The sequence below is a fragment of the Pelophylax lessonae genome (genome assembly GCF_965119305.1).
Source record: "Pelophylax lessonae genome assembly, chromosome: 1".
Lineage (NCBI taxonomy): Eukaryota > Metazoa > Chordata > Amphibia > Anura > Ranidae > Pelophylax > Pelophylax lessonae.
In genome coordinates this window covers 186802567-186821060 of record NC_138768.1, presented here as the reverse complement: position 1 = coordinate 186821060, position 18494 = coordinate 186802567, and the positions used below count along the sequence as shown (strand labels likewise).

The window sequence follows — 18494 nt, the reverse complement described above, 5'->3', positions numbered from 1 at the left end:
GATTTTTTTTACCAAAAATATGTAGCAGAAAACAAATTGGCCTAAAATGATAAAAAATTTAGATTTTTACATTTTTTGGGGGGGAATTTCATATAAAAAAATGTGAAAAATATTGTTATTTTTTCAAAATTGTCGCTCTTTTTTTGTTTATAGCGCAAAAAGTAAAAATCACACAGGTGATCAAATACCACCAAAAGAAAGCTCTGTTTGTGGGGAAAAAAGGACATAAATTTTATTTTGGTACAGCGTTGCATGACCGCGCAATTGTCAGTTAAATTCGCACAGTGCCGAATCGCAAAAAGTGGCCCAGACGTAAGACAGCAAAATCCTCCGGTGGTAAAGTGGTTAAAGTGTTAGTTCACTTTTACATTTTTGTGTAAAGGTAAACTCCTAGTGGACTCACTGTAAATATCCTGAGCTGTCATGGCTCCAGCAGCTGCTCCAGGGGTACAGGTATTACAAATCCTTGCTGATCTCCCTCTTCTCTTCCAGCGCTTCCAGGATGGACTAGATGGAATCTGATTGGTCAGCCCTGTCACATGAACTAAGCTTCTAAAGCTTAAATGCACTTTTAATAAAAAATTACACCTCAATGGCTATATGGGAAAATCTGTGTTTTTATGTTAGATATGAGAGGGTCCAATCTTAACATTAATTCCTGGGCTTGTTGGCTTCTTGATCAGGGGAAGATGGACAGATCTCTCACTGCTCAATATTCTTGTTAAAAGTTCTGTCTATAAGCATCCCATGAAAAATCCATGCATCTCTAGAATCATTATTTTATTAGCAGTTTCCGCTGAGCAATGTTAGGAGGGAACGAAAAAAGTGGATGAAAAGAGGCTTTATGCTCTGGGTTTGGCCTATACTCTGCTCTGCCTCTAACATATAGACTAGAGATATTAGTGGAGTTGTAATATTCAGGAAAAATAGTAGAAAGCAGAAGCTATGCAACGTTTTTTGAAACACTTTTGCATTAATTTTTTTTTTTTTTAAATGTCTTTTTCCCCACTAAATCTGCGTTCATTGTATGCATTACACATATACAGTACGTCTTTGTAACTTACTCAATATTGGAAGTGTTAGCCATCCATTTGATATAGATGTCACTTGCCAAACTCAGACAGTCTTGCAGCCCAAGGGAACAAGCAGTTTTAAATATAAGATCAATTCCTGTACTTTAAAGAAATAAAAAAAAAGTGTCAATTTTACACATGGAAAATGTTCATTTGTTAGAGCAATAATTAATGCCTAGCTCTTCCCACAATGTTTATTTTGTTTTTTAATTATGGATAGAGTAGTGAATGGTTAAAATATCAAAGCAAGTTTATATTGGTATTTTCCAAATCCTCTCTCACATCTTGACACACATTGAGGTTGATTTACTAAAGCTGGAGAATGCAAAATCTGGTGCAGCTCTGCATAGAAACCAAGTTTTTTTTTTTTTTTTTTTTTTTATCAAAGCCTTATTAAACAATCTACCAAGTGGGGTCACAGACAGCCCTAATTCAGGCTTTTAATTCTTCCCCATTTTCACTGCAGTCCTCTGGGGAGGAGACTCTCACAGATGCATCCCCTTTAGCCTATCCTCCTGTACTATGGTAATCTGTAAGGAGTGTAGCTGTACTCTCTGATTTTACAGCCATTGGCTACTACATGAAAGACTTCTAACTCTTCTACAACACACATTGGAGTTAGCTATAGTTTGTTCACCAGATAAGATTTAGTATTCTAGTATTTTTGTAATGAATGATGGCTCTCTCTCATCTGATTATAATGCCATATTCTCTTAAAAAAAGAAAATGTGTTGCATTATAAGAATTTTTGCGTAACTTATACCTGGATTTGTTGTAAAGGGCTGAATATAAAGAGCTAAATAAAAGTCAGGTTGATCAGCTCTGTTGATACAATATGTTTATATATACACTATTTCTATATACAGTACTGTGCAAATGTTTTAGGCAGGTGTGAAGAAATGCTGTAAAGTAGGAATGTTTTCAAAAATATATTTTTTAATTGTTAATTTTTATTAATTTACAAAATGCAAAGTGAACAGAAGAAAAGTCTTAATCAAATCAATATTTGGTGTGACTACCCTTTGGCTTTAAATCAGCATCAGTTCTTGAGCTTGCACACTTTGTACACTTGCACAAAGTCAGGGATTTTGTAGGATGTTAGTTTGATGCATGATTAATCAATTATACCAAGCAGGTGCTAATGATCATCAATTTCATATACAGGTTGAAATACAGTCAACTGACACAGAAACAGCTGCGTAGATAGCTTAAAGCCAGGTGAGCAACAGCCAAACTCTGCTACTAAAGCACAGCAACAAGACAAAAGGTAGTTATACTGCCTCAGCAAGGTTTCTCCCAGCAAAGATTTCAAAGGAGTCTGGGGTTTCAAGATGTGCTGTTCAAGTTCTTTTGAAAAAGCATAAAGCAAGGGTCATTGTTGAAGACTGTAGACAATGTTTGGCCAGAGAAACTTAATGCAGCAGATGAAATGAGATGTCCAGCAGTGCCATCAGCACAGAACTAGCGAAAACCAGTGGGACCCAGGTACACTTATCTACTGTCCAGTAAGGTCTTGTCAGAAGTGGTCTTCAGGGAAGAACTGGGGCCAAAAAGCCATACCTCCAACGTTGAAACAAGGCTAAACAACTCAGCTATGCATGAAAACATTGAAAATGGGGGTGCATAAAAATGGCAGCAGGTTCTCTGGACTGAGGAGTCAAAATGTGAAATATTTGGCTTTAGCAGGAGGCAGTATGTTCACCAAAGGGCTGGAGAGTGGTACAGTAATTAATATATGCAGGCAACAATGCAGCATGGTGGAGTTTCCTTGCAAGTTTGGGACTGTATTTCTGCAAATGGAGTTGGAGATTTTGTCAGGATCAATGGTGTCCTTAATGCTGAGAAATATAGACAGATAATTATTATCCATCATGCCACACCATCAGGGAGGCATGTGATTAGCCCCAAATTAATTCTGCAGCAGCACAACACCCCCAAACATACAGCTGAAGTCATTAAGAACTATCTTCAGCTTAAAGAACAAGGAGTCCTAGAACTGATGGTTTGGCTCCCAAAGAGCCCAGATCTCAACATCATTGAGTCTGTCTGGGATTACATGAAGAGACAGAAGGATTTTTAGGCAGCCTACATCCACAGAAGATATGTGCTTAGTTCCCCAAGATGTTTGGAACAACCTACCTGCCGAGTTTTTTTCAAAAACTGTGTGCAAGTGTACCTAGATGCTGTTAGGAAGGCAAATGGTGATCACACCAAATATTGAATTACTTTTGATTTAACTTCTGTTCATTTACTTTCCATTTTGTTAATTGATAAAAATAAACTATTAACACTTCTGTTTCTGACAGCATTCTTAATTTACAGCACTTTGTTTTATACCTGCCTAAAACCTTTGCACATATATATCCTGGAGCCTGCAGGTACATTACCCTTGGCAACTTTCTTCTACTGGGATCACCTACTGATCATGATCCAATTTATAATGACAATGTATAGGTATGACTATTAGACCAATTGCGTTTCTACTACTGGACAGAAAAAAATGTGTAACCCACAACTATTTTAAGAAAAAGCTGCCTCTTTGTCTCTGGTACCTATTGGCTTAAACCTACTGTGCCTATTGATAATCCAGCCCTGTAAATTTGGGTGGTCGTATTGATGTATACATGTATATATTAATTAAAGAGATGTTGGTGTTGATTAACTAAAAGCAAATATGAGATTTACGTTGCAAGGGAACTTTTCTCAGGGCTTAGTAAACGTGGTGCAGCTTTACTGACTTCAATCATGCAATCCGGTGCAAGAAAAAAAGCAAATTTACTAAGCTCTGGTGAAGTCCCCTTTTAAAGTGTAACTTCCCTTGCAAAGTGAAACCTTTTTGCCTTTAGTAAATCAACCCAACTGTAACCTTGCCTAATGACTTCATCTATCAAAGCTGGTGCCACTATCTAGAACATGGCCTCTTCCCCAGTGACAGTGCTTGGGCCTGGTGGCCAATCCCTATCCATGAACACTATTACATGAATGAGAGAGTGGTGTCAGCACCCCCTTTTCCACTGTTAAGGTGAAAGCGTGGGAAATTTATCAAAACTGGAGCAGCCAGAATCTAGAGTAGCTGTGCATGGTAACCAATCAGCTTCAATCTTAAGCGTGTTCAGTTAAGCCTTGACAATGAAAGATAAAATCTGGTTGCAATGCACATCTAGATGAGATTCTGGCTGCTCCAGTCTTAGTAAATTCCCCTTATTGTCTCTTTAAACTGTAACAATTCAGCCAATTTCCTAAGGTAATTGTAACACATCACTACTAATCAATGATTCATGGAATTGTGAATACCTGGCAAATATTTGTTTTTGCGAGCTGTTAGAGCTCTTTAATAAAAACCCTAATATAGTGGTTTCATAGGCTTCTTCTGAGTAAGTGTGATAATGATTATATTAAACAGGAATAACTGTACGGCACTTACTGAACAAAAAAGTCATCAGCAGTTTCATCAAAATTTCTTTGAAGAACACTTGCATAATGTTGGAATATTGGTTTAATTCTCTTCAAGATGTATTTCTGAAACAAACAATCAGAGTAAGTTCTAATATTAAGATATCATTAAAACAACCCTGACCACTGTGCTCTTCGTGCCTCATTTGTGCCTGTAGTACAGAATTAGGCACAGACTGCCAATTTGTATTTATATGTAATTATGATACATTGTATATGCAATATATATATACAGTAGGTTGCAGGAAAGTAATTAATGACTTAGGGGTTCATGCACATAGGGCTTTTATAAGTATATTGTATGCCTAGTGTAATTTGCAGGTACTTTCCGCACCTGGGGAGTTGCACATGCCACATACAGCCTGCCATACAAGTTAATAACTGCATGTGGCTGTGCTCTTGTAAATGCCAATGCTTCTTTACTTCAGGCATTTACCCGTACATACATGTCCTTATAACACATATATAGCACTGAATTTGTGACAAACAGGTACAAGGAGGGCTACCCAAGGCAGTAAGCATCTTGGTGGAAATATATCTTGTTGTCTTATGTACAAACTAAAGATGCAACAAAGTGCTCCTAGTGATACTGATCCATTGAGTTTAAACCTTTTTCCCCGAATGGTGCCTAGTACACACTCGGAGCGATCGTCTGATAATCTATTCGTTAGTACACAGCTTTTAAGAACCATTTAGGACAGTCCATGCGAAAATATCCAAATGGACAAGCAAGAAAATTCTTCTTGTAAGATAACAGAACAAATGATTTTTGTGTAATTAATACTATATTTGTAAAAAAAAAAAAAAAAAAATCAAATGACCAAGACTGCGTATGCTCTGAAATAAACAAATAAATTACAATACCATACAATACTGTACACTGCATCACTTCCAAAGTTGTATTCTAACAAAAATCCTGAACTTCTTAATATTAGTAACTTATTCATTTTCGATACGATACTAGCGACAAAAAAAAAAAGAAAAAAAAAAAAAGATTTTTCATCCAATATCCTCAGCATGTGTATGTGGCTTAACGGTTGTGCAGTGTATGTATGTCCTATGTTTTAGGTGATTTTGACATATGTTTTACATACATTACATTGAACTTGCTTGGAAACTCTTTAAAGATCTAGTAAGCTGGACTTTTTCCAATGCACCACTGCCAGAATATACTGTATGTAAAACATGTGTGTCCCTTTATAATCTAGATTATTCCATCATTTTGCTAGGTTGGGTAGACAGTGGGCTGTATGAGCTTGATTCTGAGATACTGATGTAATGTAAGGATTTGAACAAATAATTATTCAGAAAAATGTGAGTTTAATTAATCTATCAGAAAAAGACTTTTATATCCAGGCTACAGTGTGATCTAAACCAAATACCACACTACAACATAACTTGTTTGCCAGGCAAAGACATCATATGTATGAGAATCATGGCAACTGCAAGAAGATAAAGACAAGGAGAGGTCGGTTTTTATTAACTATAAGGATTAGAGTGTGAAATGTCAATATCTATGTTATTGGACCTTGCCTATTTTTTATTAATGATTTATACAGTTATATTTGCTCTCTTTACTATTTAATTCTGTAACACCATCTATATATTAAAAGCTGTATCAACCTTTAAAAAGTCATGTTGACCAGCTATTTGGTTTATTAATCTTACATTTACATCAGTTTTACCTCAATACCTACAAGTAAAATCACTACCCAGACTACCCAGACAGCACTATGAAACTTGGGTGGCCAGGATCACTCACTTTCATATCTATTAGCTCATATACACAAAACATTGTCCATTTAAGTTAACTTAAAGGACAGTTCTTACAAAGTGATATTTTAGTAAGAGGTGGAGCTTGGTAGATATAGTTGGTTCTTGGCTTTCTATATGTTTTCGATGCTCCAACATGGAGATCTCCCTGCACTAGTTCCTGACTCCTGTTGCTGTCCACCTGTGAGTGTTGGGTGTTCTATATCTCCTCTTGCATTCTTCACAAAATAAAATAAATAGACAATTCAACAAGGAGGGGTGGTACCCTATTTATAATGACCACACTAGCTTTGCAGATCCAGGAACAAGCCTCTAAAAGGCATAAGAAACTGTTAGCTGGTTTAACTTTCCAACATTTGAAACTAACAAAGTGGTGCATAATGCACTCAAGTAGATGGCATGGAGCTAACAAAGGGGTACACAGTGGGGTAATGAAGGTGATGTAGAGAGTGTGCAGTAAAATGGGTCTAACAGAAGGCTATATAATGGTGTGTTGTAGAATGAGGTCATATCCTTTATGTTTCCTGTAAAACATGGAAACCTGTAATCTACAGGGTACAGAAATATTCTGGCTGGCACTTATTTTTTCCACACTGCTCAACTTCTGAAAGAAAATAGGAACTTTTTAATGATACCACCACAGGACATAAATGTACTAGTAAACAAAATATATTTACTTTTATAAGCGGAAAAGAATGATATGTCACCAGTGACTTCTTGTAGTAATGCATGTGTTTCAAAACAATGTACCATACAATTACTTCCATTTCATGTTCCAGGTATCTTGTTAAACTGAGGGCAGTTTCGTATTCCAAATATCCTGAGCTATACAAAAAAAAAAAAATGGTGCATTATACACATTGTTTCTGCTTCTTACACATTTACAAATTTTAAGCCAAACCAACATTTTCTGTACAACAAAATTGCTGTGTTCTACATGCTACATAAGATAATAAGCCCCACTGCTCCTTATCTTCCAAAGGAACTGTTCAGTAAAGATACTGTAAGCTGACTCCTCTTGATTCTCTATGCTCAGGTTCAAATATTTTGAAATATCTTTCTATAATTCCCATGATTATAGCCATTTGTAAATGGAGCAGGCAGACTCAGGTGACAAGGGTGTTATCTTGGAGGAAACAACAACAGCTGGTGTAAATTTTGAAAAAAACAACCTACTGGGGGTGTTTGCTGGAGTCTACAAACAAAAGTGGCCAGCACACCATACTGTAGATCTCAAAATGTTACTGAGATCTTAATACCAAAACATGAATCGTGCCGTAACAAACATTAATGTTTCAGAGACTCACAGGTCCTCTTTCTCCTGTTTAGAACATTTCCAGATAAGGCACAAGCATGCAGAATCGTGCATTTCCGGACTATGGAATGCACTGACATGTACGGTAGCCCTTCCCTGTCAGGGACAGTGCTCTCCATCCTGATTCAATTACTCTAATTGCTGGAACAATTAGAGGTACGTATTTTGATTCCCTGCTCATAAAGTGTGTTGAAGACTGGCACCTCTCCATATCTTTTCAGCTGTTTACAGGCCACCTGTAACCAACAACATTTTGTCTTGATCACCATTATCTGTCTTCTTTGTGGGCAGCTTTAGACTTCAAGGCAGCAGCCTTGGTTAGGAACATAGAAAGAGAGAATAATACAATATATCATTTCAAAAATAGCAGCAGTAAAATAAATGCTGACACTTTTTCTGCAATTATAATTGCCTGGAGTTCCAATGTATTTGTTCCTTTATCAGCTAAGCTAGAATAAACACAATTCACTACAAAGGTTTCCTCTTGAAAGGTACACCTCTGCCTCAGAACCCTTTTAAATAATGTACTACTCCACACCCAATAAAAACACAAACTAATTATTTTTGTGAGAGCCAGCAAAGCCTCTTGTCATAAAATAAATACTCCTAGAATTCCTATATATCTGAATAGACATGGCCCTTGTACCAGTTTTCCAAAATATTCCACTTTCTACTCACTTTGCCAGCGTAAAGGCATCATCGAGGAGCTGAATTCTGTTTACTACTGACAGCACCTGCATAGTAGACAAGCATGATGTCAGAAGCCATGGCAGTGAATGAACACATACTTTTTAAACATTAAACATTTCACATTTGATTACGTAACTTTAGTTAGAATACACACAACAGAGTAAGAGCTTGTCCACACTAGCGCGACTGGTCAGGCGACTTGTCAGCCTGACAAGTCGCGCTCCCTCGCGGTCCATTGACCGCTACAGGACCCGTTCTAATAGGAGCGACACAAGTCGCTCCGACTTAGAAAAAGGGTCCTGTACTACTTCGGGGCGACCTTGGAGCGACTTGCATAGACTTCCATTATGTGAAGTCCCTGCAAGTCGCTCCGAAGTCGTGGTGCATGGTAATGCACAAGTCGCCCCTGACGTAGTAAGGAGTCGTGTCGCCTTAGTGTGAACCGACTCTTAGGCTCACTGCTACTGTAATACAGCTGCATAGCAAGCTTTACCAAATGTATAAAAACTGAAATAAATAAATAGCTGACGTCAACAGCAATTAACCAGAATTTTTTTTTTTTTTGTTTTTTTAAGTAGCATGCAATCTGATTGGATGTACAAACAGTTCTTCTGTTGCTGCTTATATAGTACATCTAAATCCGAGATCAAAAAAGTAAATAAAATTTACCAGTTCTTAAATGTGGTGAATGCATTGCTTTTCATTTGGTCACTTTTCATTCACTTCGCTTTTACATAGTTACACAAGGGGTTATTTACTAAAAGTGGAGAATGCAAAATCTGGAGTAACTTTGCATAAAGACCAATCAGCTTCCAGATTTTATTGTCAAAGCTTAATTGAACAAGTTGAAGTTAGAAGCTAATTGGCTACCATGCACAGCTGCACCAGATTCTGAGTGCACCAGAGTCATCTATTGGTCATCTATTGGTCACATTCACTGCTATAAAATTTACATAAAATGAGAATGTTTGTAAAAGTATTACCTACTCATCTTTACTTATAACAATTTCACATTAGTAGACGCTGGAGTAGAGAAAATGTGCAGTCTGCAGTAGGGATCGACCGATTATCGGAAAAGCCAATTATCGGAGGGCCGATATTCACTTTTACCGATATATCGGTATCGGGGCCCGGAACTGGTCGATATTACCGATATTAGTGTATGTAATATTAGTGTATTGCTTTTCATTTGGTCACTTTTCATTCACTTCGCTTTTACATAGTTACACAAGGGGTTATTTACTAAAAGTGGAGAATGCAAAATCTGGAGTAACTTTGCATAAAGACCAATCAGCTTCCAGATTTTATTGTCAAAGCTTAATTGAACAAGTTGAAGTTAGAAGCTAATTGGCTACCATGCACAGCTGCACCAGATTCTGAGTGCACCAGAGTCATCTATTGGTCATCTATTGGTCACATTCACTGCTATAAAATTTACATAAAATGAGAATGTTTGTAAAAGTATTACCTACTCATCTTTACTTATAACAATTTCACATTAGTAGACGCTGGAGTAGAGAAAATGTGCAGTCTGCAGTAGGGATCGACCGATTATCGGAAAAGCCAATTATCGGAGGGCCGATATTCACTTTTACCGATATATCGGTATCGGGGCCCGGAACTGGTCGATATTACCGATATTAGTGTATGTAATATTAGTGTATGTAAAATCATAGCATCCACTTTATCAGTGTTTTTTATAATGTCTAGTATGTGTTTTTGTAATCTAATAGAGTGAAATACTTTCATTGCATCACCGCTTGGCCTTTCCATGACCCCCAGCTGTCAGTGGGGAAGGAGAGAAGACAGCAGAGCCGAAGATTAGCTGAGCCCAGAGCGGCGATGTAACAAATGGTATTTCACACTATTCTAATCTAATACACGGAGCTTCTGTGTACACTGCAGAGGGGAGGGGCTGAGATCCTGCTCTGACAGCTAGGAGAGAACAAAATAGCAGAGTTGGAGATTAGCGAGGAGAGCTCTGAGCAGCGATGTAATGAAGGTATTTCCCACTATTCTATTACAAAAATTACATTGTATAAAACACTAATAAAGTGTATTCTAGGATTTTAATTACACTAAACTAGGTTCACACGGTATTCCCGGCAGGCAGGGAGGGGAGGGAAGACTGCACATTACAGCTACCTACCCCACATGTTCAGTACCAGATTTGTGTCAAAAATTGTCTTTATTTTTCAAAACTTTAAATTTACAAAATATCGGCCCATATCAGCCGATACCGATACTGAGTGACCAAAATATCGATATCGGCCCTTAAAAAAACCATATTGGTCCATCCCTAGTCTGCAGTGCACTCTCTGCAGTTGAAGAGGGAAAGTAGACAAGAAAAGAAGAGGAGACAAAGAACTGGAGAAAAAGAACCAAAATGAGAGGGGCAATAGTACCAAAAGATAAATAAGAGCCAAAAAGAGGGAGACTTCATAGTAGGTAGGGGAAGGAAGGTAAATTTTTTGTGGGTATCAATGAGTAGATTTGTTTGTTTGTCATTAACAAATAATGGGCTCATGCATCCATTTTTAACTTTCACAAAGTATACAAAATGTTTTATTCATGCTTTAGCGATAGATTGTTTGGCTCTCACAAGCACGTACGTTGTTAGCTTAAACTGAGATTTTGTGAGAGAGGGAGGTTTGAGGCAGAGAAGAGCAAGCCAAGGGTATTTAGGGAATGGACAATTGAATTTGGTATGTAGAAGTTTAAATACCTCAATCCAAAATCTGTCTAACATAGAGCAGGTCCACCAGATGCGCAGCACATAATGGTATATTTAACATACCAAAAGATAGCAAATAAGAAAAGTTCATTGTCAGGGTTTACATAGTTTTCTTTGGTCCACATTTACAAATCACTTTTTATCTTACTTAGAATATTTTGGAATGTAGGTATGGAACTATAATGGACTTTTTTATGCATTACCTGTGGTTTTTCCTCAAGTGTTTTTGCAAGATTATTCCAGTTTTTTTCATCATAATTTATTCTGTAGTACCCAGTTACATTAATATTTAGTATAATCCATTCATTATCCATTGTAATCATTTCTGGAACAGTTTCTGAAAATGGGAAAGCAAGACTACATTTTGAATGTTAACTAGTATTTAATACCATTTAATAACTTTAGAAAGTTAGATACAAGGCCACAGTAATAGAGTTACATTTAACACACGTGTCTTCTCTCACCTAAAATGTTTAGGAAGATAGATATTTATTGTTTTATTAAATACTTTCTTAATATTTAAGAAAAATTCTCCCCTTTGTGAAAGCTACAATTGCTCATAATTGTGTTCTAGCAAATGTTTTGCTTTAAATAAGCTATTACTACTGTAAGAAATCCTTGCTTAGAACTTCTTTTGATCCAGTGGTGTAGTGTGGGTTTGCTTACGCCTGGGCAAGGCAAGTATTGTGCCCCCTAACTTGTGGACCTTTAGCACTACCTGACTAAATTCCAATCAAATATATGCACACACACACACACACACTCTGTATATACTGTATACAGCCGGTCCCCGGGTTACAAACAAGAAAGGGAATGTAGGTTTGTTCTTAAGTCTAATTTGTTTGTAAGTTGGAAATGGTACTTTTTTTTAAGTTTAACTCCAGCCAAAAGAATCATTTTTAAGTTTTTTTGGAAAGCATAGGGAAGGGTTAACACCCCTGTACCACTTGTTTTGCTGTCTGTACCCCTGTTCAGAAGTTTTAACCTCACTTTCTGTCCCTCTGACAACTGTATTTTGAAAATTTTGGGTTCTTGTGGAAACCAGGATTAGTGATAAAGCTTCAGTGGAGACACCTTTTTCCCATGAGAACTCTTACAGGAGTGAATTTCTCTTCCAGGGGGGAGATTTCCTCTCACTTCCTGTTGTCTCCCTCCATTTGTAAGTAGGAGTAGTTTGTAAGTCGTATGTTTGCAACCCAGGGACCGCCTGTGAATCAGTACTACTTGGACCTTGATAAAGGGGACATACCCCGAAACATGTCCTGAAAAATTGTATGTTAGTGCAAATAAAAAAAGTATCATAGCCAGTACTCAATTGTTTTCATATTCATTACACATCTATCATATGGTGAAGGGAAAAGTTGTGATATGATGTTAAATTATTGACTTTGTTATCCCTTTTCAGCACGTTTATTTATTTACTCACCATTCCTATTATGTGTATGACTGTGTTTGCACATTATTGTACTTGTTGTCACTTATTCATGCAGTATTTTTGGATTTTGTTTTCTGAAGCATAATCATTTATATACACACTTTGTATACTGCACTTGGCATCTTCACATTTAAACACTGGTGGTATGTTATATGCTTGAGATTTACTTTGGAATTTGCACAGTTTTAACCAGCGCAGCACCCTTTTTTCATTTGATTTTTTCTCTATAGCTCAGGGTTTTAGCTATATTGGTGTTAGACACTTGTTAGTCCCTTTTATCCATTTTCATATTTTTTTTTTATTTTTGTTGACACAGTGATAGCGTGAGAGCCTTCACCATTTTTCTTGTTTTGGAGGATAAACCGATTGACAAGTTCACCGATAATAATATAAATATTAATACAAATTTAGACTATCACTTCTGCGAAATCAAAGGTGTACTTACTCCAGCTGAAGTGTAAGAATACAATGTTCTACATTCATTTGCAGAATTACAGGGTAAATATGAGTTAGCACACACAATCTTTTACAGATATCTTCAACTTCGTCATTCACTGTTCACACAATTTGGTAGGTCTGGCAAAAGGTTCTCCCGATGATATGGATCCTAAAATCACAAGGCCCCAAGTGACTGATTTCAGACATCTATTCCCACCTGGTACACGCTACTTTGATGGCTACCCCACTAGAGGTTCTAAATAAGTGGCAAGTACTCATTCCTAATCTCTCTAATTAAGATTGTGAGGAAGCATGCCCTTCCCATTTGTGTCTGCTGCTGTCAACAATAAGCTGACCCAACTGTATATGCCTCACCAACCTTTTTAACTCCAATCAGACTACACGCTATGCATTGCATACATTCATTAAACTGTACAAGGTGCAGCTGCCCCCGAACTGACTTTGCCCATGTCATTTGGCTATGCCCATGAATTGTTAGGTATAGGCGAAAGGTTGTAGAGGTTCTGTCCACAGTGCTGTCCACACCGGTGCCCTTAACACCAGAGGTGTGTTCTCCTTGATGAGGAGATCTGCCCCGATACATGAGAACATTACTAAGAGAAACACTTTTTCTGGCTAGAAAATCCATAGCTCCTAGGTGTATTCAGCTTACCCCTCATTCAATACACCACTGGATACAATCAGTCAATTAAATTCTGTCCTGTGAGAAATTATTATTTGAACATCGGGATGTCCAAAAAAATACAACAAAATTTGGGATATGTGGAGCTCTTCCATTCTGACTATATAGAATATCATGCCGTGGTCTGGAGATTTTAAAGCCCGTTTCTTGACATTTTTTATTATTTTTTTGAACTATAGTCATTGTATGCTATGTATGCACTCATTGATTCAATTGCATCTGACCGTTTTCATGTTTGATCAGTCATCAGTGCATCATTTTGCATTAATATTGCAATTCTTTTTATGAAAAATTAGCATTAATCTATTTTGTATACTGTATCTCTATCTTTTGCAATAAAAAGAGTTAAAAAATATATATAAATGACATATGAAAAAGACCATAGATACTTACTTGTCTTAGTGTCTAGCCATATTGTTGGCTGCTGTACTCCATTTTTCATCCAAGAGATGGGAATAATCCATGTATGACTGTAGAAAAATATTACATAGTCCATTTACGTGTATAAAGATACGCATTCCTTTTATACAATTGGCTCGGAGCCAGCACTGTGCATATTTTAGGCTTATTCATTGCTTTCATAGTGTAAGTATATGTTTAGAAACTAAAAGATACATTTTAAAGTGATCTGCCAAATTCTGATTTAACAGCATCCTGTACCAGGAAACTTAGAGGAAAATGCAAGCTTTTCTAACCGCCCACATATGCCAGACTACAACATTTATTGAAAGACTTTAAACATGAAATATGCTGTAGAACCAAAAAGTAGATTTGTTTTAACCATGTTTTTTTTTTTCTTTTAACCATGTCCAAAAAGTAGATTTACTTTCTATAAAGAATTAAAAACACAATGCAAGTCTTGCGTGGAAATTGGTGAGTAAAACTCAACGCTTTGTCTGAATTTGAACTTTCAGCCTAATTTATCAAAGTTTTTTCGCAAGATTCACACAACTTTCATCCACAATTCGCACATTTTCATATAGAATTTAAATAAAAATTGTGTGAACTTGGGTGAAAATCATATAGTATAATAATAGCTATTTACAATATCGAATAATCAGTGACAATGAGAAATAAAAATAACAGTCAGATACATAAAATATTCAGTTTTAAATATATAGTAGCGTCTATTGTAATAATTATTTCATTTTTTCCTGTAAATAAACTATAAACCAATGTGTCTTCTTTATCAAAGAGCCTCACAGTGAACAATCATATTCAAGACTTCATTTTCAGTGCAGGCTGAAGCTACGCATTGCAGCAACATACTTGTTATCACTTGTGGTGTTGTCAGCATTAGCGGTCTTGAACTGATCTTGGGTCAGTGTCCCAGTAGATGTGTTTACTGTCACTAGTGGTATGCCCCTTTTCCATGTCCATGAATCCATGATCTGTTTCAGTGATGTTGGCAAGTGAACTTCATCTTGGTCATCTATAAACTTAGAAAATGGTATGTGCTGCTGACTTTGATTTAACGGTATACAATCAAGCTGTAATAATATTTGTTAAAGGGCAAGTTCACATTTAACCTAAAACTCACTGGCTCAATCTTCCAAGTCCTAAACGTATCTGATCTAGGTAAAAATGTAACATTTATATTGAAAAATAAATATAATTTTTAAAGGACACAAACACATTCTAATTGATAAGCTATGCTTACAGGACATCACAAACAAGCGCACATGCACTGTTAAATTGTTACTATCAATTTCATGTTAGATTATAATTCCGGAGTGTGATTAGAGAATTAAGGAAATAATCAAGCCAATACATTTGCAATAAAATTGCAATAAAAGTACAGTATGATGTATAAACCACAATATAGACAAGCTTTCCCAATCTCCGTTACTCTGGGCGCTCAACGGACCTAACCAACTAAAAGAGAAATCCAATCAGAACTGTACAAAAATAGTAACATCATAGTTTTAAAAGTTCATGTTTTTAATGTTGTAATGTTCTAATGAGAACTATTTCTAGATTTTCCAGACACACAGCAGATGTTGCACTCATCGAATCCAATGAGCAAGAACAAGAGAAATCATCTTAAAACTGTTGCATAGTTCAATATTAAGGTCAAACTAAAGTTAGGCTACTTTAGTTTTCAAAGACTACTTAATATTAACGCTCACAGTTCTGTACTGTTATCCTTATCGTAGGAAAGCTGCTAGGGATTAAACATTTACTTTAAGATGAAGTTTAACAGAATAAAACCCCTGTATATGGGTTTCCCTAACCCACTCCTGTCTAGTACGCCACAGTCCAGTACAGGCTTTCGTGGAACCCTAGGGTTCTGCTAGAGGTTGCCAGGGGTCTTTGAGCAATGACAGACTGATCTCCTTCCAAGGGATAATAGGGAAGTTCTCCAATGATCACAAATGTAAGTGGGGGTTTCTTCACTGACCAAAAACATAAAAGGACGCTTGAGTTTTCACAATCTTTCTTCTCTGGCCAATATTATTCATTATCTTTCCTGACTATAATTGAAAAAGCAGTGCTGTAAAACATTTTAGGCATGTCATATTTATTTTTATATTTAAAACTGTTAACAGTTTACTGTGCTTTTATGGCATATTTAGATATAATCTTACAAGGTTTCCCTAAGACTTTAAAATTACTTTGAGGGTTTCTCAAGGGTAAAGTGGTTGAGAAAGGCTGGCCTTCAGACCCACTCCCCACTACTCAGCCCTCCACCAATTTTGGCAGTGTTTACATGCATTTTTGAGCTAGCTGCCTGTCAAGCAGGTGAAGCTACAGGTTTTATAGAGATAAAAAGGGAAAGCTAACAATCTTCCAGCCAACAATCAGATTCAGATTTGCCTTGGAAGTTTGAATGTGATTGGAGATACATTAAAGTGAAAGAGTATAAATGATATAACACAATATTAATGAAATACACTCCTATTATATTCCTAGTGATCTGCACAGCAACTGGCCGCAGAAGGTTACATAGAACCAAAAAATAAATGTGAACTAAGTGAACATTCTAATTTCCTAACAGCTGCAGTAAAGCAATAAGTAGCTCACAGACTGGCTTCCTGTAAATGATCTTGATATAATTAGTATTACAGCATTGGAGTGTTTAATTAACTGGACAGACCACTAAACTACCCCAATTATTAGGGTATTCAGTAAGAGTGTGCATGCCGATATGTTCTACTAACATGGCTTAATTATATCACTGCTGGCACTACTGCCCAGGAAAAATATATTAGGGGAAATCAATAACCTTGTGATGTAATATAAAATGTGTGACATTTAACACAAACTTATTTAAGTTATAGGAAAAACCCCTCAGAACATTACTTTTTTCATTATTCATGGAGAAGATCAAAACAGCATACCAAAATTGGCATGTACTGTGCAATATTGCTATAGCAGTTGCTAAGAATGTCATGTTTGAATCCATATATCAAACATCAAGGCTCTCATCCTTGCTTTAGTAATTAGTAAGCCACTGACCACCAGGAACAATTATGCAACCTACGAAGTCAAAGCTCCTGCCCCGTATACTTGTTCTAGATCCTTGACTCAATTATGAAGCAAGGAAGGAAATGATGGTCCTGTAGCTTGGCCCATGAAAAAAAAAAAAAAAAATTGCAACCGCATATAAAAAAGAACTATAAAAAAGAAAAACTACATGACTTTAAAGGTAACAAGTCATAGTAACAATATATAAAAGCATATTTTTATTCATGTCCTTAGAAGTATTGAAGAAAAAACATGTTAGATGCTGTTCCTCATACAAATGCATTTCATATGCATCAGTTCACCCCAGATACCCCAAAACAGAATTACCTATATTCCAGTTTCTGGAACTGGATATGATGTCACAACATTTTACATCTGTGCAGCATGATGTATATTTATATTGTGACATAGGTCGCTACTTATTTTGGCGGGACAAGTTCCAGAAGCAGGAGGGGCCCAGGCCAATGAAGGGGAGGTATGCTATAGTCCCATTTAATGACTCAGATAGTAATTTTGACAAAGCCTTGTTTTTATAGCTAAATTGAAACTTTATGTATCATATGCATGTACACTTTAATACCAAAAGTATTGGGACACCTGCCTTTACACACACATGAACTTTAATGACGTCTTAGTCTGTAGGGTTCAATATTGAGTTGGCCCACACTTTGCAGCTATAACAGCTTCAACTCTTCTGGAAAGGCTGTCCACAAGGTTTAGGGGTGTGTCTATGGGAATTTTTGACCATCTTCCAGAAGCGGATTTGTGAGGTCAGGCACTGATGTGGTCGAGAAGGCCTGGCTCCCAGTCTGCCCTCTAATTCATCCCAAAGGTGTTCTATCAGGTTTAGGTCAGGACTGTGTGCAAGCCAGTCAGGTTCCTCCACCCCAAACTTGCTCATTCATGTCTTTATTGACTTTTTTTGTTCACTGGTGCGCAGTCATGTTGGTACAGGAAGGGTCATCCCCAAAATGTTCCCACAAAGTTGGGAGCATTAAATTGTCCAAAATTGCTTGGTATGCTGACTCCTTAGGAGTTTCCTTCACTGGAACTAAGGAGCCCAGCCCAACCCCTGAAAAAAAAAACCCACACCATAATCCCCCCTCCACCAAATGATTTGTCCCAGTGCACAAGGCAAGGTCCATAAAGACATGTATTAGCAAGAATTGGGTGGAGGAACTTGACTGGCCTGCACAGGGTCCTGACCCCAACCCAACAGAACACCTTTGGGGTTAATTAGAGCGGAGACTGTGAGCCACGCCTTCTCTCCAACATCAGAACCTGACCTCACAAATGTGCTTCTGGAAGAATAGTCAAACATTCCCATAGACACACTCCTAAACCTCATGGACAGCCTTCCCAGAGGAGTTGAAGCTGTTATAGCTGCAAAGGGTGGGCCAATTTAATATTAA

General features: G+C 37.0%; 1 protein-coding gene across 1 annotated transcript in view; it reads right to left on the bottom strand.

Moving 5' to 3' along the window:
- Window positions 1-18494, bottom strand: part of LVRN (laeverin) — a 181599-nt gene that overhangs the window by 31585 nt on the left and 131520 nt on the right. Inside the window, exons 10-16 of the mRNA XM_082243010.1 lie at window positions 14884-15053; window positions 14008-14084; window positions 11242-11375; window positions 8293-8348; window positions 6977-7124; window positions 4498-4592; window positions 1065-1175 (exon numbers count right to left, since the gene is read on the bottom strand). Of these exons, the coding sequence (XP_082099136.1) occupies window positions 1065-1175; window positions 4498-4592; window positions 6977-7124; window positions 8293-8348; window positions 11242-11375; window positions 14008-14084; window positions 14884-15053 (791 nt within the window). The remainder of the gene's footprint in view (window positions 1-1064; window positions 1176-4497; window positions 4593-6976; window positions 7125-8292; window positions 8349-11241; window positions 11376-14007; window positions 14085-14883; window positions 15054-18494) is intronic.